We start from the raw sequence: 26,683 nt of genomic DNA, 5'->3' as shown, positions 1-26,683 counted from the left end.
ATAAACTTTCAGGCAATTGTGTTGAAGCAGTTTGGAGCAAGGCATCACAAGATATTGGCCATCCAAGAGCAGGATTGGACACCCTTGTTGTACATGCAGCATGTTATACATACTTTATCCATACTGAAGAGGGCCTGATATTGAGGGACCACTGCATTGCGAGGCTCTGTAAGAATCTGCACCAGCATCTCTTCGTCAAGACTGTGCAGTGGCACCACCACAGGCAGGCGGCCCACAAACTCTGGGATCATGCCGAACTCGATGAGGTCCCGTGCTTCAACGTGCCGCAGGAGCCGGTCCTTTTCCTCAATCTCAGCAATTGCGTCCATTTCATTCCCTGAGGTGTTGGCCAGATCTGCAGCTGCTGCCGCTCGACGCCCTTTACCCAGGTTAGAAGGTGTCCCAAAACCAAGATACTGTAGAGGAACATCAAGAAAGTATTACATACTGATAGTCAGATAAATGCTGAACAACATGTAAATAATTACATTATACTGAGGGAAAGTAACCTTTTCATTTTTCCGACGACTAATGATTCGGTCCAGCCCGTTGAAAGCACCTGATGCCACAAACAAAATGTTGGTTGTATCCACCTGCACAGTTTCTCCTCTCAACTTCCTGCTGTTCTTCTCTGGAACATTAACGATTGTTCCCTCAAGCAATTTCAGCAAACCCTAAGCAGACACACAGGAACATCAACATTCAAAGAAGAGCTTTCAGCTCTGCAGTGAATTACCACATTATTCTGTTCATCCTACTACTCATTGCTGGTTTGTGTTCTGCTTGACAGGTTGATTAGGGGTGGGAGAAAAAAAATGGATTCTCCGATGCATCGTGATTCTTTCTTCAACGATTCAGAATCGATTCTGGGCTATATAATGGACTTCTATGGTGCCCCCGAGTTTGAACTTCCAAAATGCATTTTAAATGCAGCTTCAAAGGGCTCTTATGGGGCGTTCACACCAGACACGACTTGCGCAAATAAATTGCGATATCCGTGCATAGTTGGACGCTTAAACATTTTGAGTTTACTCGCTTTATTCACGCATGAAATTCACTTCACGACAGAAGCGAATTCGTGTCATGGGAGGGGCTTTTGCCAGGCGGCTCCAGTCTCGTTGCGAATTGGCTGACATGGATTTTGTTAAGAGGGTAGCTGCACTTTATGTGCTTAGTTTGCAGCTTTAGCTAGCTTGTAGTCTCAATATGTATATACAGTTTTTCGACATACCCTAACTGTCTTGAAACGGAATACACAAAGTTCACAGAGAGCTAGACAAGATGAGCATCTGAGGATAAAAAGTATATAAAATGTCAATTTTCTTAGAAAATAACCAATCTTTTTACTAGAAAAGACCCTTCTTCCTCAGCTGGGATCGTTTAGATCCCTTTGAAACTGCATTTTGGAAGATCAAACTCTCGGGCACCATAGAAGTCCACTATGTGGAGAGAAATCCTGAAATGTTTTCCTTAAACTATTTCTTCATGACTGATGAAAGAAAGACATGAACATCTTGGATGACGGGGGTGAGTAAATTATCTGTAAATATTTGTTCTGAAAGTGAACTACTCCTTTAAGGTTAACCCATTTATAACATTATTTAGCTAGTCATGACAGTAACAACAGCAGCGATGTGAGATATGAACCCATGGGATAGTGTTTGATTACCAGCTTACCAGACTACACTGTGAGGCAGATTAATACTTCTTAACATCAAGATCAGATCATTCCTGTCCTTCCTTTCTGCTGTATAGGTTCTTATCATCTCAAACGCAGACTTCTGCAATGCTCTGTTGGTCGGCCATCTGGCTTGTGAAATTAAACTTCAACAAATGATTCAAAATGCTACGGTACATCTGGTCTTCAATGAACCCATACACTGCTCAGTCACACCGCACTGTTTGCTATTAGTTGCCCAGATTGTCTGGATCTGGTCTAGATTCTGGGGAAAATGTGCAGCAGCCTTTATTACTGATCCGTTTTAGTTTTGTTATTTTTTATAATAAAATTGGCGATTTACAGTGTTTTCTAACCATGCATAATCTAATAAGTTTTCAGAGACAAAAACAGTCCTAAAATAGTAGCAGCCCAGTCAAACGTTTCTGAACAGTAAGACTGTTAATGTTTTTCTTTCTACTGTTCACCAAGCCTGCATTTATTTGATCCAAAGTAAAGCAAATAAACAGTATAAAAAAAAAATTACTATTTGAAAACTGTTTTCTATTTTACCTTTTTTTTAATGTAATTTATTCTTGTGATTTCAAAGCTGAATTTTCAGCATCATTACTCCAGTCATTCTAGTATTCTTATTTACTGTTTAAAAAACATTTATAATTATTATGTTGAAAACAGCTGGGGTTTTTCAAATTTTTTTGGTCAATATAAAGTTTATTTAGCATTTATCCAAAACAGAAATATTTTGTCATGTTTTTATCATAACTTTTTGATCAATTTAAAGCATCCAGGCTAAATAAAAGCATTAATTCTATAATTCCTCGATACTATAGTGTATAATGTTAAAAAAGTTTTTTGTTTAAAATAAATTATCTTGGATCTTGGATCTTTCCATTTATCAAAGAATCATCAAAAAAAAATGACTAAATTGATAAAAAAATCCTTCTTGAACAGCCAATCAGCATATTAGAATGATCTTTGAAGGATTGTTTGACACTGAAGACTGGATTTATTTATTTTAATATATATAATACATTTTTTATTACCTATATGTATTGGCTTTGGACAATTGTTGTTTTTATTTTACTTTGTTTAACCACAGTGGCCATCTTTGTAAAATATGTATTAAACGCATGTTTACAGAAAAACCTCAGCTCAGGAGTTCTTTGGAACAAAACTGATCTCACAAGCACATTTTACAGTTAAACAAAGTCAAGCAACTTCCATTAGGCCACTTGAGATAGATTAACCCTTTAGGCCACAGAGAAATTATGACCATCTGACCAACAAAATGTCCTATTGTTGTTTGCTGTGGTTTTTGGCTTGTTTCCAGTCAAAATATCTAAAAATTCTTAAATCAAGAAGGATTTTCTAGACAAGTAAAAATTAGTGTCTTGTTTTCAAAAAAAACAAAAAAAAAAAACAAGTCAAAATTAAGTGTGTTTTTGCTTGAAACAAGAAAATAATCTGCCAATGGGGTAAGAAAAATAATCTTGTTTTCTGTCTAAGTTTCTCACCTAATTTTGACTTGTTTTTTTTCTGAAAACAAGACTCATTTTTACTCGTCTAGAAAATCCTTCTTGATTTAAGAATTTTTAGATATTTCGGCTGGAAACAAGTCGAAAAATCCGAGAACGAAAGGCATTTTTTGCAGTGTAGATTAACATGGACAAGTCTAATTTGAAGAAGAAAAAAAAAAAAGCTTCACAATTGCACTGTGCCTTACTTATATTTCATTACTTGTATATATGTGACCCTGGACCGCAAAACCAGTCTTAAGTAGCATGGGTATATTTGTAGCAATAGCCAAAAGTGCATTGTAAGGGTCAAAATGATCAATTTTTCTTTTATGCCAAAAATCATTAGGATATTAAGTAAAGATCATGTTCCATGAAGATATTTAGTAAATTTCCAATTGTAAATATATCAAAACTTCATTTTTGATTGGTAATATGCATTGCTAAAAAACTACATTTGGACAACTTTAAAGGCAATTCTCTTAAATTTAGAATTTTTTTTTAGAATTTTTGTTTAATTGACTCTTATGACTGGTTTTGTGGCCCAGGGTCACACATAACTAAAATGCATGTTAATATCTACTCAATAATTCTGGTACGTTTTGCCAGTAGCTCTGATGCATGATTTAAAGCAGTGTGAAGTAGTTGAGTAGGCCAGTAACCCTGTGTATTGGCAGTGACAGAATCATAGAGCTTTGGGAGAGATGAATGTGGCTGAAATATAATCACAGACCTGCTGAACTCCTTCACCTCCAACATCTCTCAGCTGATGAATTCCAGGCACACTGCCAATCTTATCCACCTCATCCAGGAACACTATGCCTACAAGAGAATGACAAATAAATGACAAATCACAAGACTTTCAAACAGAAAGGTTCATTTAAAAAAATAGTAAGTTCACTTAGAAAGAGGAATCAAAATGTTTCAGTGAAATGCTCAAAGGTCAAGCACAGAGGCGTTTTATTTCAGTCAGCTTCTGTTCCTCGTAACGAAAGATTATGACATTGCTTATTAAATGGAATTGTTACATATAGATGGGGCGGCATTGTTTTTTTAAAAGATTAAATGTTAGAAGACGTGAAGTCTTAGAGACTGACCTTGCTGGGCTTTATCAACTGAATAGTTGGCATCCTGCAGAAGTTTGGCAATCACAGATTCAATGTCCTCGCCTACATATCCCGCCTGCGTCAGGGTGGTACAATCGCAGATGGCGAAGGGCACATCCAAGCATTTAGCCAGAGTCTGGGCCAGCAGAGTTTTACCTAGAAATGTCAACAAAATCATGTCAAAAGATTTCAAAATACAATGATTTTAAAGAAGTCTCTTCTGCTCACTAAGCCTGCATTTATTTGAACCAACATACAGCAAAAGCAGTAATATTGTGAAATATTTTTACTATTTAAAATAACTGCTTTCTATTTGAATATATTTTAAAATATCATTTATTCCTGTGATCAAAGCCATTTTCAGCATCATTACTCCAGTCTTCAGTGTCACATGATCCTTCAGTAATTATTCTAATATGCTGATTTGCTGCTCCAGAAACATTTTTCGGGGCCAAGCATCAAAGGTGCTGTGAGTTGTGGAGTTGTGTAATTTGGCACACTGATAGAGGACAGTCTCAACATTAACCACAGCAAGTTTGGAGTCTCTAACTCAAACTCTCTAGCACCACCACTTGTCCAAAGTTTCACTTTCTTTACGCTAATAACTTTTGAACCGTAAGGCACAGAATCTAAGATATTTTGTTTCTCTGAATCCTTGGCCGATTTTCAGCAAATTTGACTCGGATTATCTTCAGACCATGCTGACAAAAAGTTATGGATTTTGTGTCGATATACGAAACGGTTTTCCTTTAGTGATAAACCATTCATTAACCAATAAGTATGAAATTTCCAAAAATGCTAGGAACTTTTTATTGCATTAGCCTATACAGTGGTCTCAAAATGTTATTTGGTTAATGCCGGCAACATTGATGCCAATTATACCATAGTTGGCTAAACTTCCTGTCCGCCATATTGATTTATATAGAAAACCTACTTTTTGTAACTCGTCCAAGATCGTTCGTCCAATTTTTACCAAAATTGAGTCAGATCATCTTTAGACTGCATGACAAAAGGTTACGGATTTCGTGTCGATAGATAAAACCGTTTTCATACAGCTCCGCTACAAATTTTAGGCTTAATGCCAAAATGACTCGGAAGCTTTATCTCTGCAAAGCTTTGACATAAAGACACCAAACTTTGTGTGTGCCTTTGTCACCTCACACTGAACACACCACATGGATTTGATAACAGCGCCACCTGTTGGTCAAACCTAATAAGCCATTAAATCATATCAGTAGGCGTTCTACAGTAGTAGTCGTTTTGACTAAAGTCATCCTAAAATGGCTTCTTTTTACTTATTGTTGCAGTTGGTTTGCTGTTCCTGCCATCATTAGCTCCTCATTTTGCCATTTGAATGCTTGGCCCCGTAATTGCTGCTTGCAGCTATATTTAGGGGCCAAGCACCGAAGGTGCGTAGGCACCTATTGTATCCGTTAGAATTCTTCTTATTCTTCTTCTTCTTCCGCCATTGCGTCTATGGCAGCCCATAGAACCGTTTGCGGGAAAGTTGTATAATTTGGCACACTGATAAAGGACAATCTGAAATGTCACCATAGCCAATTTGGAGTCTCTAACTCAAACTCTATAGCGCCACCACTTGTCCAAAGTTTCACTTTCTTTACGCTAATAACTTTTGAACCGTAAGGCACAGGATCTAAGATATTTTTTTTTCTCTGAATCCTTGGCCGATTTTCAGCAAATTTGACTCGGATTATCTTCAGACCATGCTGACAAAAAGTTATGGATTTTGTGTCGATATACGAAACCATTCATTAACCAACAAGTATGAAATTTCCAAAAATGCTAAGAACTTTTTATTGCATTAGCCTATACAGTGGTCTCAAAATGTTATTTGGTTAATGCCGACAACATTGATGACCTTTTGGTCAAAAGTGATAAGCCATTAAATCATATTTCTAAGAGTTCTGCATTATTTTTCCGTCAATTTGACTAAAATCATCTTAAATGGTTTCCTTTACTCATTGTTACAGTTGATATGGTGCTCTATGCCATGCTTAGCTCCCTATTTGCCGCTGTGCTTGGCCCCGTAATTGCTGCTTGCAGCAATATTATTATTATTATTATCAATATTTAAAACAGTTGAGTAAATTTTTTTCAAGATTCTTCGATTAATAGAAAGATCCAAAGCATTTATCTGAAACAAAAAGCTTTAGTAACATTATACACTATACCATTCAAAAGCTTGCAGTCAGTATAATTTATTACTTTCATTTAGCAAGGATGCTTTAAATTGATCAAAAGTGATGAAGACATTTATAATGTTACAAACGATTTCTATTTCAGATTAATGCTGTTCTTTTGAATTTTCTATTCATCAAAGTACCCTAAACACATTCTACTCAAGTGTTTTCAACATAATAATAATAATACTACATGTTTTTTTTTTGAGCAGCAAATCAGAATATTAGAATGATTTCTGAAGGATCATGCCACTGGAGTAATGAGGCTAAAAATTCAGCTTCGAAATCACTGGAATAAATTACATTTTAAAATATATTCAAATAGAAAACAGTTATTTTAAATAGTAAAAATATCTCAAAATTTTACTGTTTTTTGTTGATCAAATAATTTGTGAGCAGAAGAGACAATCTTTTGACTGGTCGTGTAAATCAAAATGAACTAACATTAACATTTCATTCAGTTGACTAGATTTTAATTCAGACATCACACAGACTTTGTATTGATAATGTCTTTAGAGTATGACACCCTCTTGCTGTTCTGTCTTTAATACAAGTGCTAACATAACCTAAAAAGATAAATCGCACAAATAAATGTCCGGGTAATGGTTAAAAAGAAATAAGTAAATGAAAATAATAAGAATTAATATTTTGCGTATAGAAAATGAATCCCATTTTAGAGCCATTAAGATATTTTTTCCATTATTTTCATGAAAACTAAGCACATTTCTCCTCAAATTCTCATTATCCCCCAAATTATAGACTGGATAAATATTTAACAATAGCCATTCAATAATACATCAATTTGGCCACCAGTTGGTGCTATAAAGAGTGCACTAACCTGATCCAGTAGGTCCCAGCAACACAATGTTGCTCTTTTCCAGCTTAATATCAGTGTGAGTGGATTCAAGCACGTCTCTGCCCCTTTTGTCTTGAGGAGCTTGCTGATTGGTCTGCTGCTGAACAGACGCACCCAGAGCATTGCCATGGGGACTGATGCCAGCGATCTGAAGCAGCTCTAAGTAAACAACCACACCACACTTCACATCTCCATCCAGCAGATCATGTGTTATTTATTTAACCATGAAAAAGCAACACGACTCCACAGGAATTATGCTGTAAAAGCAGCTTTTGCCCGGAATCCTTTGGGCTAAATCTCTCTAAAAGTACAAAATAACCAAACACAGATTTTGCTTCCTATACTTTCAGTCAAGTGTGGAATGTGTTTGTTTTTAGAGGAGATGTTCTGGAGCTTTCACTGCATAAAAAAAGCAAGGTGAGACACTGCAGGTGAATAGGGTAAAAAAAATAACTAATAGTTTTCACCTTACTTACCCAGTTGATTGATTGCATTGATAATTTCAAATATTTCTTGCATTACAAGTTTTCTAAAATGTTATGTTTAAACATGCAAATGAGGCATTGTTTAATTAAATATGCACTAATTTGCATACATTTCTAGTACAAAAATATAACACTGGATGAAGTCAGTTTCAAAATTGTTGTTTGAATTTTGTGAAATATTAGAGTCAAATGTTTTTACAGAGGAATCTCATTTAGTGACGAAAAAACGTAGAACAGACTACCATTTTTAGCATTTTTTTTTTTTGTGGAATAAAATGCATAAAATCAAGCAAATTATATGAACTAATCCCTCTGTAAAAACCTTCAGGATATAGTCAGGGATAAAAATGTCAAGTTTGGTGAGTGTGAGTGCTACTGAAGTGGAGAAAAAACTCATTTTGAGAAAACGGCCTTTAAAAATATGCACTGTATTTAAAGTCTATTGACACAAATAGATAAAGTGCTATAAAAGCAACACATAACAGTGTTTTTTGGATGTTTTCTTTCTACTTGTCTGAAAAAAACACTTTATGAAACACCAAAAAGACCAAAATCTCAAACTTGACAGGTGCATGAAAAATATTTAATTGTATTTCAGAGATTAAATAATGACAATTTTTTAATTCTGGATGAACTCTTATACATGAGCTTACTCATATCTTCATTTCATATCTCAGGATCTAAGTCGGGCTAGCGGTCACTATTATGCAAACCATAATTACGTCATCCGAACGGCCTAGTTTCCAAGCCCTGTCCAGTATGAGCCAGATCGGCAGGTCTTTTGCTGGCCCACGTCCACACTATAAATAAGAACCAAACGGACAGAAGCCCCAGTGTGAAATCTGAATGGCCAGAGACCATGAGAGCTGTAACTAGGTCATTGTGACACTTCATCCACTTTATGGAGGTCAGTGATGAACCCAACAGAGCCTGAGGTGCCCCACACATAAGTGCAGACGGTTGATGTGTGTACACGTAAACATGGAGTCACGTTGCATCTATAAATTTTACCGTTTGTACCACAAAAAAAAAAAAAAAAGTAACAAAATCTGGTTCAAATGTTTGCTCTGTTAGGTTATTCTACTGTATGTGAAAGTGCAGTACATAAAACAACCACTTACTTGTAAACCTGTATTCATCTTCACGTCTTCTGATCTCTAACTCTACAGAGAAAAGGACATTAAACTTAGCATGATGATCACATCTAACACCACAATGACTACGTTTACATGGACACCAGTAATCTAATTAATGACCTTATTCTGAATAAAACAATAATATGATTAAGCTGTTTACATGAGTTGCTTTTAGAATATTCCTTTCATGTTCCCGTTTTACATGTTATAGTGCATAGATCGATTAATGACACACATCATTACGTCCACACGCGACGCTATCAGTTCATCTTCCTTATAGACTTTTGGATGTTTGGGTTTTAATTTTCCAAAAGCTTGAAGTGGCTCTGGACATATGCAACAAATATTTTAGAATGTGTGAGTTAAAATTTGCCGTGGTCGCATTTGTGCGAGTGCATGCTGTGCTGCTCCAAAGCGTCTGATCCATACAGCGAGCGTTTCAGAGCCAGTCAGTTTTTAGGACAAAAAAAAAAAAAAAACACACGCAAGCACAGTCACTGAAAGCCAGTTTAGTTTTACTTTTTTTGTTTGTTTTCATTTTGAAAACCCTGTTATCTTTGCCGTTTACCTCACATTACGCTTTGGAGGCTTTCTTTTATTTTATTTTTTATTAATTATTTTGATTGCTCAGTGTTTGCGCGCCCTGTAATAAATTGTTTAGTCGGCATATAACAGCATGTGATGGAGTCCATGCCTCGTCTTATTAGTTTTTGTTAATAAATGCTATATAAGCTAGTTTTAATTTATTTTTGTTATGCTGTTTAATTAAAAATAACAAATCCATCTTTTAAGAATTTGTTTTAATCTTAAAATTGATAGGTGTAGCCTTATATATGCAAGCAAAACCAAGATCATGAATTCGATAGTAAAAGTAAAAAGCATCCTAAGACATTCCAATAGCGGAAATCCCGTTCACAAAATTAAAATAAATACTTACAAATTATACTAATGAAAAAGGGGGTTGAATGTTAAAACGTTTCCATAAAACTAAAAATTATGATAACAAACTAGGCTATTTATCAGCAATGAGCATTGATTAAGCCCATGTTGTAGCAAAATATAAATAAATAAAAATGAAACCAAAGCGCAACCAACTGAGAGCGTTATGCCGCGTTCCAGACAACCCGTTACCCGTGTTTTTCCAAACTTCTACCCGTGAAAGTGCACTGGAACGGCACTCAAACCCGTGAATTCCCACCCGTGAACTCGTACTAGATCGACGACGTACTCCCAGTTCCGAGTTCTGACGTGACATAGCACGAGAAACAACAATAAAGCCTCTAGGGGTGCGGTGTTCAGTGGCACACGGTGGAAAAATAGAGTTTAGGACAATATAACGTTGCAATCAAATTATTAATACTATAAAAATAATAAATGCTTGGCGTGACTTGCCTGGAACGCTACAAAGTCCTGAGTCGTGGTTTGAACACGTGATTTACGAGCTCAAAAACCTGCCTGGAACGCAGCATTAGTGTGTATCCTGTCACAAAATGTGGCGAAAAGTCCTACACAAGGGGAATAGTCTGATTAAGGTGTGTACATGTCTTCCATAATGCGACTAAAATAGGAATACTCCACCTGTCTTAATTCGATTTGTGTTTACTCCGATTATGACTTTAGTCGGATTAAATTAATCAAAAATCTCAGTTTACATGGTTGCTTCTTAATCAGAGTATTGTCTTAATCGCGTTAAAATCGGAATATTGTTGTCCATGTAAACGTACTCAATGTGAGCTGTGTAACAGCAACAGCAGGGGAAAGTTCAGATGCTTACGCTAACTCTACCTTTAGATGTCTGGAGTAATATAGATACACCGCTGGACAAATGACCAACTATACAAACCTCAAATGACTCAACAGATCAGTGAGCTGAAGGTAAAGTATCAGTAAAGACTATTTACGTTTTTACAAAACATATTTCAAATAAAGTTGAGGTCGAAAGTTTACATACACCTTGCAGAATTTTGCAAAAAGTTAATTATTTTACCAAAATAAGAGGATCATTCAAAATGCATGTTATTGTTTATTTAGTGCCGACCTGAATAAGATGTTTACATATGGTCCACAAAAGAAAAAAATAGTTGATCCACAGCTGTGTTTTTTTGTTTAGTGATAGTTGTTTATAAGTATCTTGTTTGTCCTGAACAGTTAAACTGTCCCTTTCCAACAATGACTGTATGATTTTGAGATCCATCTTTTCACACTGAGGACAACTGAGGGACTCACATGCAACTATTACAGAAGGTTCAAACAGTCACTGATGCTCCAGAAGGAAAAATTATGAATTTGGGAGGAGGGGGGGGGGTGAAAACTTTTGAAGACAATGAAGATATGTACATTTTTCTTGCAAAAGAATTCTATTTTTTCCATTTAGTTTTCCAGAAGACAAAAAAAAAAGGTTAAATTTAGTTCAAAACATTTTCACTCCCTGGCTTTTAATGCATGGTTTTTCCTTCTGGAGCATCAGTGAGTGTTTGATCCTTCTGCAATAGTTGCATATGAGTCCCTCAGTTGTCCTCAGTGTGAAAAGATGGATCTCAAAATCATACAGTCATTGCTGGAAAGGGTTCAAATGCACAAAAATGCTGGAAAACCAAAGAATTTGTGGGACCTGAAGTCTTCGTTTCTGAAGAACAGTGGCCAGTTTAATTGTTCAGGACAAACAAGGGAGTCATGAACAACTATCACTAAACAAAACAACAACACTGTATTAAGAATCAAGTGTATGTAAACTTTTGAACGGGGTCATTTGAATAAATTCAACTATTATTTTCTTTTGTGGACTATATCCAAATGTCTTTTATGTGAAATATCTTATTCAGGTCAGTACTAAATAACCAATAACACGCATTTTGTATGATCCGTCTTATTTTGGTAAAGTAATTAACATTTTGCAGATTCTGCAAGGTGTATGTAAACTTTTGACTTTAATTGTAAATGTTTAGATGTACTAAATGTTGTCAAATGACTCAAATTAGTGGTAACATTTTACAATAAGGTTCAATTTGTTAACATTAGACACCAAAAGCAATAAACAACATTTTTTTAGGACTGTCCCAGACTAAAGATTTTTCTAGTCCACTAGCAGTCGACTAAACATGCGATTAGTCAAGTAATCAGACGTTAATATTTATTTAATCAATTAAATATATACTGGGGGCTGGGGAACTAAACCATAATGAGCCATTAATATATGTGACCCTGGACCACAAAACCAGTCATAATGGTCAATTTTCTTAAATTGAGATTCATACACTGATGTATGGTTTGTTGGACAGGACAATATTTGGCAGAGATACAACTATTCAGGATCAATCAGGAATCCAAAAGGTTGCAAAATATCAAAATATTGAGAAAATCACATGTTAAATTTGTGAACATTTGAATTTTCTGCCTAATATCCTGCAATAACCTCAAGAAACAGCCATTAACGATCTGTCCGTCATGGACACGGACAGTTTTTTTTTTTTTTGTGACTGAATATTACAATTTAGTTGACTAAACCTCTTCTAGTCAACTAACCTTTAGTCAACGACTATTAGGGGGACAGCCCTACATTTTCAAAGCAAGTGGGTCAAAGACGTTTAGATTTTACAAAATATACAAAAGTGATTTTATGTCCATAGAAAGCACATTAAATGTAAGTAAAGTGTCTACTTTAAAGGTTTCAAATAAGTTTTTGAAGAATAAAATGTCAAAATTTAGTCAAATTAATATTACATTGTCATCCAGTGTAACAATATTTATGTACAAATGCAAACAACATGCTTATTCTGACTTGTGCATATTAAAATATATAAATGAATAAGGGAGCATATTAGTATTTAGGGTGAAGGTAATTCGACTTTTAATATGTAATAAATTGGTTGTTGTTGTAAATATGCCTGACAAGACTTATACTGAATGCCATTTTAGTGGGTGTCTTCTGTTAATTAGTGAATCATTTCTGATATTTATTTTTTGCTCAGAAAAACAAAAATGCAATGAAAGCAAACAGAAAAGATGTCCACATTTTACAAAATGTACAAAAGTGATTTTATGTCCATAGAAAGCACATTAAATGTAAGTAAAGTGTCTACTTTTAAGGTTTCAAATTAATTTTTGGAGAATAAAATGTCAAAACCTGGTTGAAATAATGTTACATTGTCATTCAGTGTAACACAATATTTATGTAAAAATAAGCAAAACACGCTTATCCTGACTTGTGCGTATTAAAATATATAAAAGAATATAGGAGCATATTCAATTTTATTGGGTTTTAAATGAGGAAAAATTCTTACTGACAAGTGGACAAAACCTAGGATAGTGGTAAATTGTAAAAATGTAGAATTACAACTAATTATGTCTTTTAAATAGTGCTGTCAAACGATTAATCGCGATTAATCGCATCCAAAATAAAAGTTATTGTTTTTGTAATATATGTGTGTGTACTGTGTATATTTAGTATGCATATATAAATACACACACATACAGTATATATTTTGAGAATATTTTCCATATTTATTTTGAAATGCATTTTTATTCAATAATTAATATTATATATAAATATATTTAATATATAAACATAAAATATTTTTCTTAAATACATCCATGCATATGTGTGTATTTATATATACATATTAAATATACACAGTACACACGCATATATTATGTAAACAACAACTTTTATTTTGGATGCGATTAATCGCGATTAATCGTTTGACAGCACTACTTTTAATATGTCATAAATTGATTTTTGTTTTAAATATGCCTGACACTGAATGACATTTTAGTGGGTGTCTTCTGTAAATCAGGGAAAAATGCTTGATATTTATTTTTTGCTCAGAAAAACAAAAATGCAATGAAAGTAAACAGAAAAGATGTCCACGTTTTACAAAATGTACAACAGTGATTTTATGACCATAGAAAGCACATTAAATGTAAGTAAAGTGTCTACTTTTAAAGTTTCAAATAAGTTTTTGGAGAATAAAATCTCAAACTTGGTTGAAATAATGTTACATTGTCATTCAGTGTAACGATATATTTATGTAAAAATAAGCAAAACATGCTTATTCTGACTCGTGCATATTAAAATATTCAAAAGATTAAGGGAGCATATTACATTTTATTGCATTTTAAATGAGTAAAAAAATCTTACTGACAATTGAACATTTTTAAAATGTAGAATTATAACTAATTAGTATTTGGGGTGAAAGTAATTAATCTTTTAATAAGTAATAAATTCATTTTTGTTGTAAATATAACTGACAAGACTGTTACACTGAATTAAATTTTAGTGGGTGTCTTCTGTAAATTAGGGAAAAATGTATGATATTTATTATTTGCTCAGAAAAGCAAAAATGCAATGAAGATAAACAGAAAACTTTTACAGTTTTTTTGTAACAACAACAATTTAAAGCAGTTGTTTTTATGCTTAAAGCCTTACATCTTTGACCCGTGTTTACAGCATTTAGGTATTTATTTAAACAATAAATGGCAGATTCTAATCTAATACAAACCTCTGGGAGAGAGGGAACTCTGTTTCTCTGTTTCCGCTTGCTGTCGGCCTGCTGCCGGGAGGTTGTTGAAGATCCGTTTGTAATGATTATAGACGGCAACTGCCAACACTTTCTTGGCGTACGACTGGCCAACAACATATTTGTCGAGGTAGGCATAAATCTAAAAACATTGAGACAACAGAAGCCCATGTGAGCAGATGTTTACTGCATTTCTAGGAACAGTTGCACAGGATTAGCTTTGAGTAGCTTACTTTCAAAAAGTTGACCCAATTACACAAAGATTAGCTTACGTTAATGTAATAATGTCTGAATGGTGTGACGGAATCGTACCTTTTTAGGAGGTGGAGGGGGTTTCTGAGCTAATGCAAATTTAACATGCTCAGAGCTCTCCGCTTCCTTATTCAAACCCTTCTTGGAGTCAGCCTCAGACAGAACTACGAAGAAATGATGGCACTTTTCACATTTCACAAACCGTGTGGAGGCTGTATGGAGCAATAAAACAAGATAGTTCAGTTAATGCAATAAAGGTTTTAGCACAGACATTTGTAAATCTTGGCAAGCGGACATTTCTATATACCATACTTGTAAATTCGCTAAATAAATCAAAGCTTAATTTTTGTTGAGTAATATGCATTGCTAAGAACTTCATTTGGACCACTTTAAAGGCGATTTTCTCAATATTTTGATTTGGAGAAATAGAATCTCTCATTTATACTTCAGGATCCCAATTTTACTTTGGCCATTTTTTTTATTGTACATTTTAGAAATGTGCTGTATTTAAGTCATTAACAATGCAATTTATGAATAAAATGGTTCTTGTAATAAACAATAGGTAGGACAAAGAATGAATGTCACTTAATTGACCTACAATAAAAATTGGTTCAGAGGCTATATCTTGGCCAAACTTTGATCAATTGAAATGAAACTTGGTATGCTTCATCAATACAATGCTCTGAGGGTCCATGCCAAAATTGGGAACAGCGCCACCTATGGGTCTTGAGATACCAAAAATGCACATTTTTGCTTATAACTTTTGAACAGTTACGTCAGAAAGATTCCTTGGGTCATGCCGAATCTGAGGATATCAATTCTGGCCATATTTGTCTTCTTTTCATTCTTTGTCCTACCTATTGTTTATTACAAGAACCATTTTATTCATAAATTGCATTGTTAATGACTTAAATACAGCAAATTTCTGAACTAAAATTAATTTCTATACTTTTTAATGTTTCTTAGATTTTCTTTACTTTTTTTAATTAAGATTAATACATCATCTGAAAGCTGAATAAAAAAACCTTACAATTGATGTATGGTTTGCTATTTATATTTGGCCGAAATACAACTATTTGAAAATCTGGAATCTGACGGTGCAAAAAATCTAAATACTGAGAAAATCGCCTTTAAAGTTGTCCAAATGAAGTTCATAGCAATGCATATTACTAATCAAAAAATAAGTTTTGTTATATTTATGGTAGGACATTTACAAACTATTTTCATGGAACATTATCTTTACTTAATATCCTTATGATTTTTGGAATAAAAGAAAAATCGATCATTTTGACCCATACAATGCATTTTGGGCTATTGCTACAAACATACCGGTGCTACTTAAGACTGGTTTTGTTGTCCAGGGTCACAGTTTTGTGGAAAACTTCACTGTTTATTAACATCTGACCAAAAAAACAAACAAAAAAACTGTATGCCACATCAAAGTCATGGTCAACAAAATCATGTGGTGCAACCAACATGTTAATGTTTTTATGAATTAACAGTCCATGACATGATTTGTTAAAAAAAAAGAAAAAATATAAAATAAACAACTAAGTAACTTAAATTAACCTTGATATATAGAATTACTTTTTACTTTCATTAAAAATAGCAAAAACGCACAACTTTTTTTTTTAATAATCTGCCAATGTGCTTTAAACTGGATTTTTTCCTTTCTTTAAAAATATTTTTCCTTTCTTTTAATGGCAGCATTGACAATTCTGTAAATGACTGAACATAAACTGAAAGCTCATGCAGAATCTGGTTATTCATTTCTTTAGTTATTAGGGGCTACAGCCCTTAGATGCTGTATCTGTATGTTTGCTTATTATTTTCGTCCAGTGGGAGTCTATGGCAGCCCTATGAACAGAGCATAGGAAAATGATCAAATTTGGCACGCTTGTAGTGATGGCCATAAATAGTGATCTGACCGAATTTGGGGTCTCTAGAACCAACTCTATAGCACCACCACTAGTTCAAAAATTCAACATTAAAATGGTAATAACTCCTGAACCCTTAATTCTACAAAAAACTTAGTACACCTGATTTCTCTCTTCACCCATTACAGTAGCAGCCATTTTAAAACAGTACAGTATTCAGTTTTTTTGCTACTCCTCCTTGAAAATCGATCCAATTCTTCCCAAAATGGGTTCAGCTGCACTGAAATGACTGAACATTTTTTTTCATCATTGTTCAAACGTTATGATGTAGCAAAGTTAAAGGTTAAAGGTTGATCCAAAATTGGTTCAGAGGCTATATCTTGGCCAAACTTTGATCAATTGAAATGAAACTTGGTATGCTTCATCAATACAATGCTCTGAGGGTCCATGCCAAAATTGGGAACAGCGCAACCTATGGGTCGTGAGATACCAAAAATGCACATTTTTGCTTATAACTTTTGAACAGTTTGAAGTATTCCTTGGGTCATGCCGAATCTGAGGATGTCAATTTTGCCAGGATTGGCTGAACCATGTGTACGCCATTTTGAAATTCATCATTAATTGCATTATCTTTTGGCCATAATGGGGCTTGGCCCCGCAATGGCTGCTAGCAGCTATATTTATTATTAAGTCCTAAGATAATGAACATTATATATTTGTCAATGGAAAGAGTGATACTTACACACAAAAGTCTCCACGTGTGTACAAGGATCTCCACATTTCGGACATCTCAGCTGACTGCCACCTTTCCCTGAACCTCCAGCACCTGACGCCCGCTTTCCACCCGCCTCACTTACACCCTTCTGCAAAACAGCACCATCGATAACTATGAATATTTTATAGATCAGAGAAACATTCGTGTAAACGTAACACAAAGACTCTAATGTACCTTTCCGCCATCACCGTCTCTGGTCGTACTGTCTTTAGAGGCGAAACACACCGCTGTTTGAGAAAACGATCTCACGTACACAAACGGAGGAAGATGAACTTCGTCACACACTGCTCTAGTGTGGCTGAAGAGTTGAACACGTGAACGAGGAAAACCTGAAAGAGAAAAGTACAGAATATAATGCCAAAGAATTTAGCTAGTTGAATCACAACAAGATTGACTAAAATTTTGGTTGAAAGCTAAAGTTAAAAAAGTCTAAATGATGGATTTGTTTCTTACAAACACACTGCAAAAAATGCAATGTCTTGTTTCCAGCCAAAATATAAAAAAATTGATAATTCAAGGATGAGTAAACATTTTTTCAAAAAAAACAAGTTAAAATCAAGTGCGTTTTGCTTGAAACAAGCAAAATAATCTGCCATGGGGTAAGACTAATTATTTTGTTTTCTGTTTGAAATAAGATATTTTTGCGTACCCCATTGGCAGATTATTTGGCCTGTTTCCAGCAAAAACTCACTTGTTTTTTCCGAAAACTAGAAAATAATTTGTACTCATCAAGAAAATCCTTCTTGATTTAAGAATGTTTAGATATTTTGGGTGGAAACCAAGACAAAAAAATCTTCTTCTTTTTTTTTGCAGTGCCTGCAACCTTTTGCTTATCAAGACATTATCTATTTTTTATATTTTCTACTGCTCATTTCAAAGCATATATTAACAAAAAGTCACATTAAATAAATTGTTAATGAAATTGTTTTGTATTGTTTGCTTGTTTACAGTTTTATTGCACAATATACAAATTATTGCAATTCTATGTGCATGTTTAACATGTTGAGGTGTGAGGTAGTTATTTATTTTTATTTAGTTCACTCATTGTGAGTTGTGGAAAAAAAACAAAAAAAAACATGAACAACCATATACCAAAAAAGGTCGAATTTTGATGTTTCGAAAGAGTTGTTGTAAAATGTAATGGTCACAGTTATGTGGCTTTGAAATATGTTATGGAAAAGCAGATAAAAGAAAAAAAATGTTATGTAGCAAATAAAACTGACAAAATGTTTCACTTTTTTCAATTGTGAAATAAATGCCCAATGTGACACATATGTAACATGGAAAATGTATTATAAACGCCCAATGTCACATATATGTAACATTACAGATCTTTCACAAAGAACGGTTGCATTTCAAAAACAACTGCAGAAATTTTCCTATAAGGAGAAATTGGTCCGGCTTCTTATGGGTTAATGCACTGTCCAAAATACACAATCCATTGGTGAGCAAGTGATGCAATGCTTTTTCTTCAAATCATATGAGGAAACAAACTCAACATTTTTAGGTGGCCTGAGGGCACTGCAAAAATGCTTTTCTAACTTAGATTTTTTGTCTTGTTTCCAGCCAAAATATCTAAAAACTCTTAAATCAAGAAGGATTTTCTAAACAAGTAAAAAATCTTCTTGTTTTCAGAAAAAAACAAGTCGAAATGAAGTGAGTTTTTGCTTAGAACAAGCAAAATAATCTGCCAATGGGGTAAGAAAAATAATCGTGAGTTTTTTTCTTGCCCCATTGGCAGATTATTTTGCTTGCAAGAAAATATTTTTTACTTGTCTAGAAATTTTAATTTTTAAATATTTTTATTGGAAACAAGACAAAAAATCTAAGTGAAAAAGCATTTTTTGCAGTGGGTTAGCACATTTTCAGCAAGTGTTCATTTTAAAATATATATTATTCCTGTAATAAGTGTTCTTTTTAAAGCATTTGCCATTGTTTTAAACGCCATGGTATGTGAAAATAATAATTACCACAACACTAGAATTAGATGCCATTACTATACCATAGTACTGGTCATACAAGCAAAATAAAAAACGAAATCAACAAAATTAGACCATGTTATTAAACACCACAAATACTGTGAAGTAAACACTGAGCTCAATGTATTTATGAACGCATTATAAACACAGTCTGGTGGTTTATATTATGTTGGCTGTGTGTCAAAAGCTACAACTGCCAACTAAACAGCAACCATAGGCATGTTGCGACTTTCACACACGCCAATGATATTTAACATACTGGTTAGTATTTGATTAGTTTCTGCAAAACAAATAATAACATTCTTGGGGATTTTCAAACATGAAATAACAGAACATTGCACTGAGGATTTCTGAGATAAAAACTTTCCTGGCTGATGATAATAAACCTTAAAAACCTTCTAGGAACTAAAAGCTGTTAGCTGGACTTCATCTGCTGTTATTTGTTGTATTTTTTGAGTGTTGATGGTTTACTCACCTTTATGAACAGACTTTATGATCACCCTCACTGCAGGTCCACATGAGCAGGACATATTTAAAACCAGATCTGATGAGGAAAATAAGAGTACATTACCACACACTGCCACTAAAATAACTAATAAGACAAATAAAGTTGGAAAGTGCTATTAGTAACTGTCATATATTATCTCAACTGAAAATATCATGCAAAACAGCATGTGTGAACTTAATAGAGTAACAACCCAGTTACGCAGTAACGTAGTGTTCAACTACACATGCGCTACTGTGAATGATGGCAGACATACTTACTAGAACTGTGTCCGACTTTCCTCTAAAGCAGATTTGTCTTTCAGTAAGCGGCTCTAACGACACAATCTGAGCGGAATAAAAGCTCGAAGCGGTTTCATGCCAGTGTCAGTGTCTGTTTCTCTCAGAAATGATGTTAGATGAAGTTTAATGTTGATCAGTGTGATATAACCTCTGCTGTCATGAAGTGGGTCAGAATGACGTACATGGCCAGATAGAGCTCTGTTTGTGTCACGTGATAGTGAAGGGGCGGGGCCACCGAGCGGCACACTTTATTGGCTGTTTCCTGTCAGACATGAATGAAGTAGTTCTTTCTCCAGGAGGCGCTCTATGCTCTTGATGGCTCAGAAAGCCCAATCCTCAGATGTCAGGACTTTGTTACTGTATTAGAAACATTTGAACGATTAAGTGTTGCAGCGTAAAGCTTAAGGGTTACATAGTTTTAAAAACACGTTTTTTTAATAATAAAAAAGCTGCGTCCCATTTCGCTTACTTGTTTTTTTATTTTTTATTATTATGCAAGTAGTGAATGTGACAATATTATACCAAACATATAACACATAAAAAATAAAAATAAAAAAACAAGTAAGGAATATGACAATATTTAGATGAAGAAGCAATTTCAACATATATACTGATATCTAATATTACAAGTGCATTCATTTGACAGTGTATGTATTCATGTGTCTGTGAACATTATGATCATGTGTGTATGCAAATGTCTGCGCATGTGAGCCAGTTATTGCGTCTTGGGGTGGGAGAGGTAGCACATAATTGAAATAATATCTACCAGATTATTAACAAATATAATAATAATAATAATAATAATAGTAATAACAATAAAAAATAAAGTAAAATCAATAAATAAAAAAGAAGCCATTGGAGATATCATATATTATTAGCAATAATAATAACCATAATACCTATAATAATAATAATAATAATAATAATAATAATGATAATAATAATAATAATAATAATAATAATAATAATGTCAATAATAATAATAATAACCACTACTTATACTATACTATATACTATACTATACTCTTTTTGTGTAGAAAAAGCACATCATATGTAGCTGCATAGCAGGCAATCTTTGGGACATTTTGATTTTTGACTGTGATTTCCTATCCTATTAGAGAGAAATGAAGACGCACTTTCATTCACGAGTCTTTCATGCCCAGAACTCTGCTTTTGTGTCCGCAAAATGGTGCATTTAAAAGTTAATGACCAAACCTATCATTATAAAAGTTCATAATGTTGCTGCACATGAAATATAACGCGGATAACATTGAGTAAATATTTTTTTATTAGGTTACACATTATTTATCACTTAAACCCCTTTCTCTACCTTTCAGTTGGTCGCGCATATCCGCCATCTTTGTAGTTTCTTTTACACTTTTTATGCCTGTTTGTAGTTCTAATCGAATCCTCGCAGACCATCCGGGAATCTTTGGAATACTTTTTTAAACATACTTCAAATTGGGACATACTAATTCTGTTTTCGAATACTATTTAGGACGGATAGTATGCGAATTGGAACGCAGCATTTTTTTTTTTTTTTTTTTTTTGTAGGTTAATCACAAACAGTTGTGATTAGCAATCAGCGCAGAGAAAAGTAACAAGTGCGACGTGGGAGAGATTAACGTTTATATTTAACAATTCACACCTACAGTAAATAACAGTACAGGGCTATGCATTGAATTTAAACTGTTAAAAAAACAGCATATGCTGGTTAGGCATGTTTTGGTGCTGGGATGCTGATTTTTGCTGGTCCTTTGCTGGTTTATGCTGGTCCTTTGCTGGTTTTTGCTGGCCCTTTGCTGGTTTATGCTGGTCCTTTGCTGGTTTATGCTGGTCCTTTGCTGGTTTATGCTGGTCCTTTGCTGGTTTATGCTGGTCCTTTGCTGGTTTATGCTGGCCCTTTGCTGGTTTATGCTGGTCCTTTGCTGGTTTATGCTGGTCCTTTGCTGGTTTATGCTGGCCCTTTGCTGGTTTATGCTGGCCCTTTGCTGGTTTATGCTGGCCCTTTGCTGGTTTATGCTGGTCCTTTGCTGGTTTATGCTGGCCCTTTGCTGGTTTATGCTGGCCCTTTGCTGGTTTATGCTGGTCCTTTGCTGGTTTATGCTGGTCCTTTGCTGGTTTATGCTGGCCCTTTGCTGGTTTATGCTGGCCCTTTGCTGGTTTATGCTGGCCCTTTGCTGGTTTATGCTGGCCCTTTGCTGGTTTATGCTGGTCCTTTGCTGGTTTATGCTGGTCCTTTGCTGGTTTTTGCTGGCCCTTTGCTGGTTTATGCTGGCCCTTTGCTGGTTTATGCTGGCCCTTTGCTGGTTTTTGCTGGCCCTTTGCTGGTTTATGCTGGCCCTTTGCTGGTTTATGCTGGCCCTTTGCTGGTTTATGCTGGTCCTTTGCTGGTTTATGCTGGCCCTTTGCTGGTTTATGCTGGTCCTTTGCTGGTTTTTGCTGGTCCTTTGCTGGTTTTTGCTGGCCCTTTGCTGGTTTATGCTGGTCCTTTGCTGGTTTTTGCTGGCCCTTTGCTGGTTTATGCTGGTCCTTTGCTGGTTTTTGCTGGCCCTTTGCTGGTTTATGCTGGTCCTTTGCTGGTTTATGCTGACCCTTTGCTGGTTTATGCTGGTCCTTTGCTGGTTTATGCTGGTCCTTTGCTGGTTTTTGCTGGCCCTTTGCTGGTTTATGCTGGTCCTTTGCTGGTTTATGCTGACCCTTTGCTGGTTTATGCTGGCCCTTTGCTGGTTTATGCTGGCCCTTTGCTGGTTTTTGCTGGCCCTTTGCTGGTTTATGCTGGCCCTTTGCTGGTTTTTGCTGGCCCTTTGCTGGTTTATGCTGGTCCTTTGCTGGTTTATGCTGGTCCTTTGCTGGTTTATGCTGGCCCTTTGCTGGTTTATGCTGGTCCTTTGCTGGTTTATGCTGGTCCTTTGCTGGTTTATGCTGGTTTATGCTGATCCTTTGCTGGTTTTTGCTGGCCCTTTGCTGGTTTATGCTGGTCCTTTGCTGGTTTTTGCTGGTTTTTGCTGGTTTATGCTGGTCCTTTGCTGGTTTTTGCTGGTCCTTTGCTGGTTTATGCTGGTCCTTTGCTGGTTTATGCTGGTCCTTTGCTGGTTTATGCTGGTCCTTTGCTGGTTTTTGCTGGTCCTTTGCTGGTTTATGCTAGTCCTTTGCTGGTTTATGCTGGCCCTTTGCTGGTTTTTGCTGGTCCTTTGCTGGTTTATGCTGGCCCTTTGCTGGTTTATGCTGGTCCTTTGCTGGTTTATGCTGGCCCTTTGCTGGTTTATGCTGGCCCTTTGCTGGTTTATGCTGGTCCTTTGCTGGTTTATGCTGGCCCTTTGCTGGTTTATGCTGGTCCTTTGCTGGTTTTTGCTGGTCCTTTGCTGGTTTTTGCTGGCCCTTTGCTGGTTTATGCTGGTCCTTTGCTGGTTTTTGCTGGCCCTTTGCTGGTTTATGCTGGTCCTTTGCTGGTTTTTGCTGGCCCTTTGCTGGTTTATGCTGGTCCTTTGCTGGTTTATGCTGACCCTTTGCTGGTTTATGCTGGTCCTTTGCTGGTTTATGCTGGTCCTTTGCTGGTTTTTGCTGGCCCTTTGCTGGTTTATGCTGGTCCTTTGCTGGTTTATGCTGACCCTTTGCTGGTTTATGCTGGCCCTTTGCTGGTTTATGCTGGCCCTTTGCTGGTTTTTGCTGGCCCTTTGCTGGTTTATGCTGGCCCTTTGCTGGTTTTTGCTGGCCCTTTGCTGGTTTATGCTGGTCCTTTGCTGGTTTATGCTGGTCCTTTGCTGGTTTATGCTGGCCCTTTGCTGGTTTATGCTGGTCCTTTGCTGGTTTATGCTGGTCCTTTGCTGGTTTATGCTGGTTTATGCTGATCCTTTGCTGGTTTTTGCTGGCCCTTTGCTGGTTTATGCTGGTCCTTTGCTGGTTTTTGCTGGTTTTTGCTGGTTTATGCTGGTCCTTTGCTGGTTTTTGCTGGTCCTTTGCTGGTTTATGCTGGTCCTTTGCTGGTTTATGCTGGTCCTTTGCTGGTTTATGCTGGTCCTTTGCTGGTTTTTGCTGGTCCTTTGCTGGTTTATGCTAGTCCTTTGCTGGTTTATGCTGGCCCTTTGCTGGTTTTTGCTGGTCCTTTGCTGGTTTATGCTGGCCCTTTGCTGGTTTATGCTGGTCCTTTGCTGGTTTATGCTGGTCCTTTGCTGGTTTATGCTGGCCCTTTGCTGGTTTATGCTGGTCCTTTGCTGGTTTATGCTAGTCCTTTGCTGGTTTATGCTGGTCCTTTGCTGGTTTATGCTGGTTTTTGCTGGCCCTTTGCTGGTTTATGCTGGTCCTTTGCCGGTTTATGCTGGTCCTTTGCCGGTTTTTGCTGGCCCTTTGCTGGTTTATGCTGGTCCTTTGCTGGTTTATGCTGGCCCTTTGCTGGTTTATGCTGGTCCTTAGCTGGTTTATGCTGGTCCTTAGCTGGTTTATGCTGGTCCTTAGCTGGTTTATGCTGGTCCTTAGCTGGTTTATGCTGGTCCTTTGCTGGTTTATGCTGGCCCTTTGCTGGTTTATGCTGGTCCTTTGCTGGTTTATGCTGGTCCTTTGCTGGTTTATGCTGATCCTTTGCTGGTTTATGCTGATCCTTTGCTGGTTTTTGCTGGCCCTTTGCTGGTTTATGCTGGTCCTTTGCTGGTTTATGCTGGTCCTTTGCTGGTTTATGCTGGTCCTTTGCTGGTCCTTTGCTGGTTTTTGCTGGCCTTTTGCTGGTTTATGCTGGTGGTCCTTTGCTGGTTTTTGCTGGTTTATGCTGGTCCTTTGCTGGTTTATGCTGGCCCTTTGCTGGTTTATGCTGGCCCTTTGCTGGTTTATGCTGGCCCTTTGCTGGTTTATGCTGGTCCTTTGCTGGTTTTTGCTGGTCCTTTGCTGGTTTTTGCTGGCCCTTTGCTGGTTTATGCTGGTCCTTTGCTGGTTTATGCTGGTCCTTTGCTGGTTTATGCTGGTCCTTTGCTGGTTTATGCTGGTTTTTGCTGGTTTATGCTGGTCCTTTGCTGGTTTTTGCTGGTCCTTTGCTGGTTTATGCTGGTCCTTTGCTGGTTTATGCTGGTCCTTTGCTGGTTTATGCTGGTCCTTTGCTGGTTTATGCTGGTCCTTTGCTGGTTTTTGCTGGTCCTTTGCTGGTTTATGCTAGTCCTTTGCTGGTTTATGCTGGCCCTTTGCTGGTTTTTGCTGGTCCTTTGCTGGTTTATGCTGGCCCTTTGCTGGTTTATGCTGGTCCTTTGCTGGTTTATGCTGGTCCTTTGCTGGTTTATGCTGGTCCTTTGCTGGTTTTTGCTGGCCTTTTGCTGGTTTATGCTGGTGGTCCTTTGCTGGTTTTTGCTGGTTTATGCTGGTCCTTTGCTGGTTTATGCAGGTCCTTTGCTGGTTTATGCTGGTCCTTTGCTGGTTTTTGCTGGCCTTTTGCTGGTTTATGCTGGTCCTTTGCTGGTCCTTTGCTGGTTTTTGCTGGTTTATGCTGGTCCTTTGCTGGTTTATGCTGATCCTTTGCTGGTTTTTGCTGGCCCTTTGCTGGTTTTTGCTGGTCCTTTGCTGGTTTATGCTGGCCCTTTGCTGGTTTATGCTGGTCCTTTGCTGGTTTATGCTGGTCCTTTGCTGGTTTATGCTGGCCCTTTGCTGGTTTATGCTGGTCCTTTGCTGGTTTATGCTAGTCCTTTGCTGGTTTATGCTGGTCCTTTGCTGGTTTATGCTGGTCCTTTGCTGGTTTTTGCTGGCCCTTTGCTGGTTTATGCTGGTCCTTTGCTGGTTTATGCTGGCCCTTTGCTGGTTTATGCTGGTCCTTAGCTGGTTTATGCTGGCCCTTTGCTGGTTTATGCTGGTCCTTTGCTGGTTTATGCTGGTCCTTTGCTGGTTTTTGCTGGCCCTTTGCTGGTTTATGCTGGTCCTTTGCTGGTTTATGCTGGTCCTTTGCTGGTTTATGCTGGTCCTTTGCTGGTTTTTGCTGGCCTTTTGCTGGTTTATGCTGGTGGTCCTTTGCTGGTTTTTGCTGGTTTATGCTGGTCCTTTGCTGGTTTATGCTGGTCCTTTGCTGGTTTTTGCTGGCCTTTTGCTGGTTTATGCTGGTCCTTTGCTGGTTTTTGCTGGTTTATGCTGGTCCTTTGCTGGTTTATGCTGATCCTTTGCTGGTTTTTGCTGGCCTTTTGCTGGTTTTTGCTGGTCCTTTGCTGGTTTTTGCTGGCCCTTTGCTGGTTTATGCTGGTCCTTTGCTGGTTTATGCTGGTCCTTTGCTGGTTTATGCTGGTCCTTTGCTGGTTTTTGCTGGCACTTTGCTGGTTTATGCTGGTCCTTTGCTGGTTTATGCTGGTCGTTAGTAGGTTTATGCTGGTCCTTTGCTGGTTTATGCTGGCCCTTTGCTGGTTTATGCTGGTCCTTTGCTGGTTTATGCTGGTTTATGCTGATCCTTTGCTGGTTTTTGCTGGCCCTTTGCTGGTTTATGCTGGTCCTTTGCTGGTTTATGCTGGTCCTTTGCTGGTTTATGCTGGTCCTTTGCTGGTTTTTGCTGGTCCTTTGCTG

General features: G+C 36.7%; 1 protein-coding gene across 1 annotated transcript in view; it reads right to left on the bottom strand.

Annotated features, from left to right (window-relative positions):
• clpxb (caseinolytic mitochondrial matrix peptidase chaperone subunit Xb) overlaps window positions 1-20,331 on the bottom strand; it is a 29,390-nt gene extending 9,059 nt beyond the window's left edge. Inside the window, exons 1-12 of the mRNA XM_073831778.1 lie at window positions 20,141-20,331; window positions 19,851-19,919; window positions 17,571-17,725; window positions 17,364-17,484; window positions 14,805-14,956; window positions 14,475-14,634; window positions 8,962-9,003; window positions 7,338-7,514; window positions 4,290-4,454; window positions 3,926-4,014; window positions 510-674; window positions 114-416 (exon numbers count right to left, since the gene is read on the bottom strand). Coding sequence (XP_073687879.1) covers window positions 114-416; window positions 510-674; window positions 3,926-4,014; window positions 4,290-4,454; window positions 7,338-7,514; window positions 8,962-9,003; window positions 14,475-14,634; window positions 14,805-14,956; window positions 17,364-17,484; window positions 17,571-17,725; window positions 19,851-19,905 — 1,584 coding nt within the window. The 5' untranslated portion in view covers window positions 19,906-19,919; window positions 20,141-20,331. The remainder of the gene's footprint in view (window positions 1-113; window positions 417-509; window positions 675-3,925; window positions 4,015-4,289; window positions 4,455-7,337; window positions 7,515-8,961; window positions 9,004-14,474; window positions 14,635-14,804; window positions 14,957-17,363; window positions 17,485-17,570; window positions 17,726-19,850; window positions 19,920-20,140) is intronic.
• Window positions 20,332-26,683: the final 6,352 nt, after the last annotated feature.

Source organism: Garra rufa, chromosome 25, assembly GCF_049309525.1.
Source record: "Garra rufa chromosome 25, GarRuf1.0, whole genome shotgun sequence".
NCBI lineage: Eukaryota > Metazoa > Chordata > Actinopteri > Cypriniformes > Cyprinidae > Garra > Garra rufa.
Note: the sequence above shows the minus strand (reverse complement) of the source record. Positions and strands in the feature narration are given on the sequence as shown.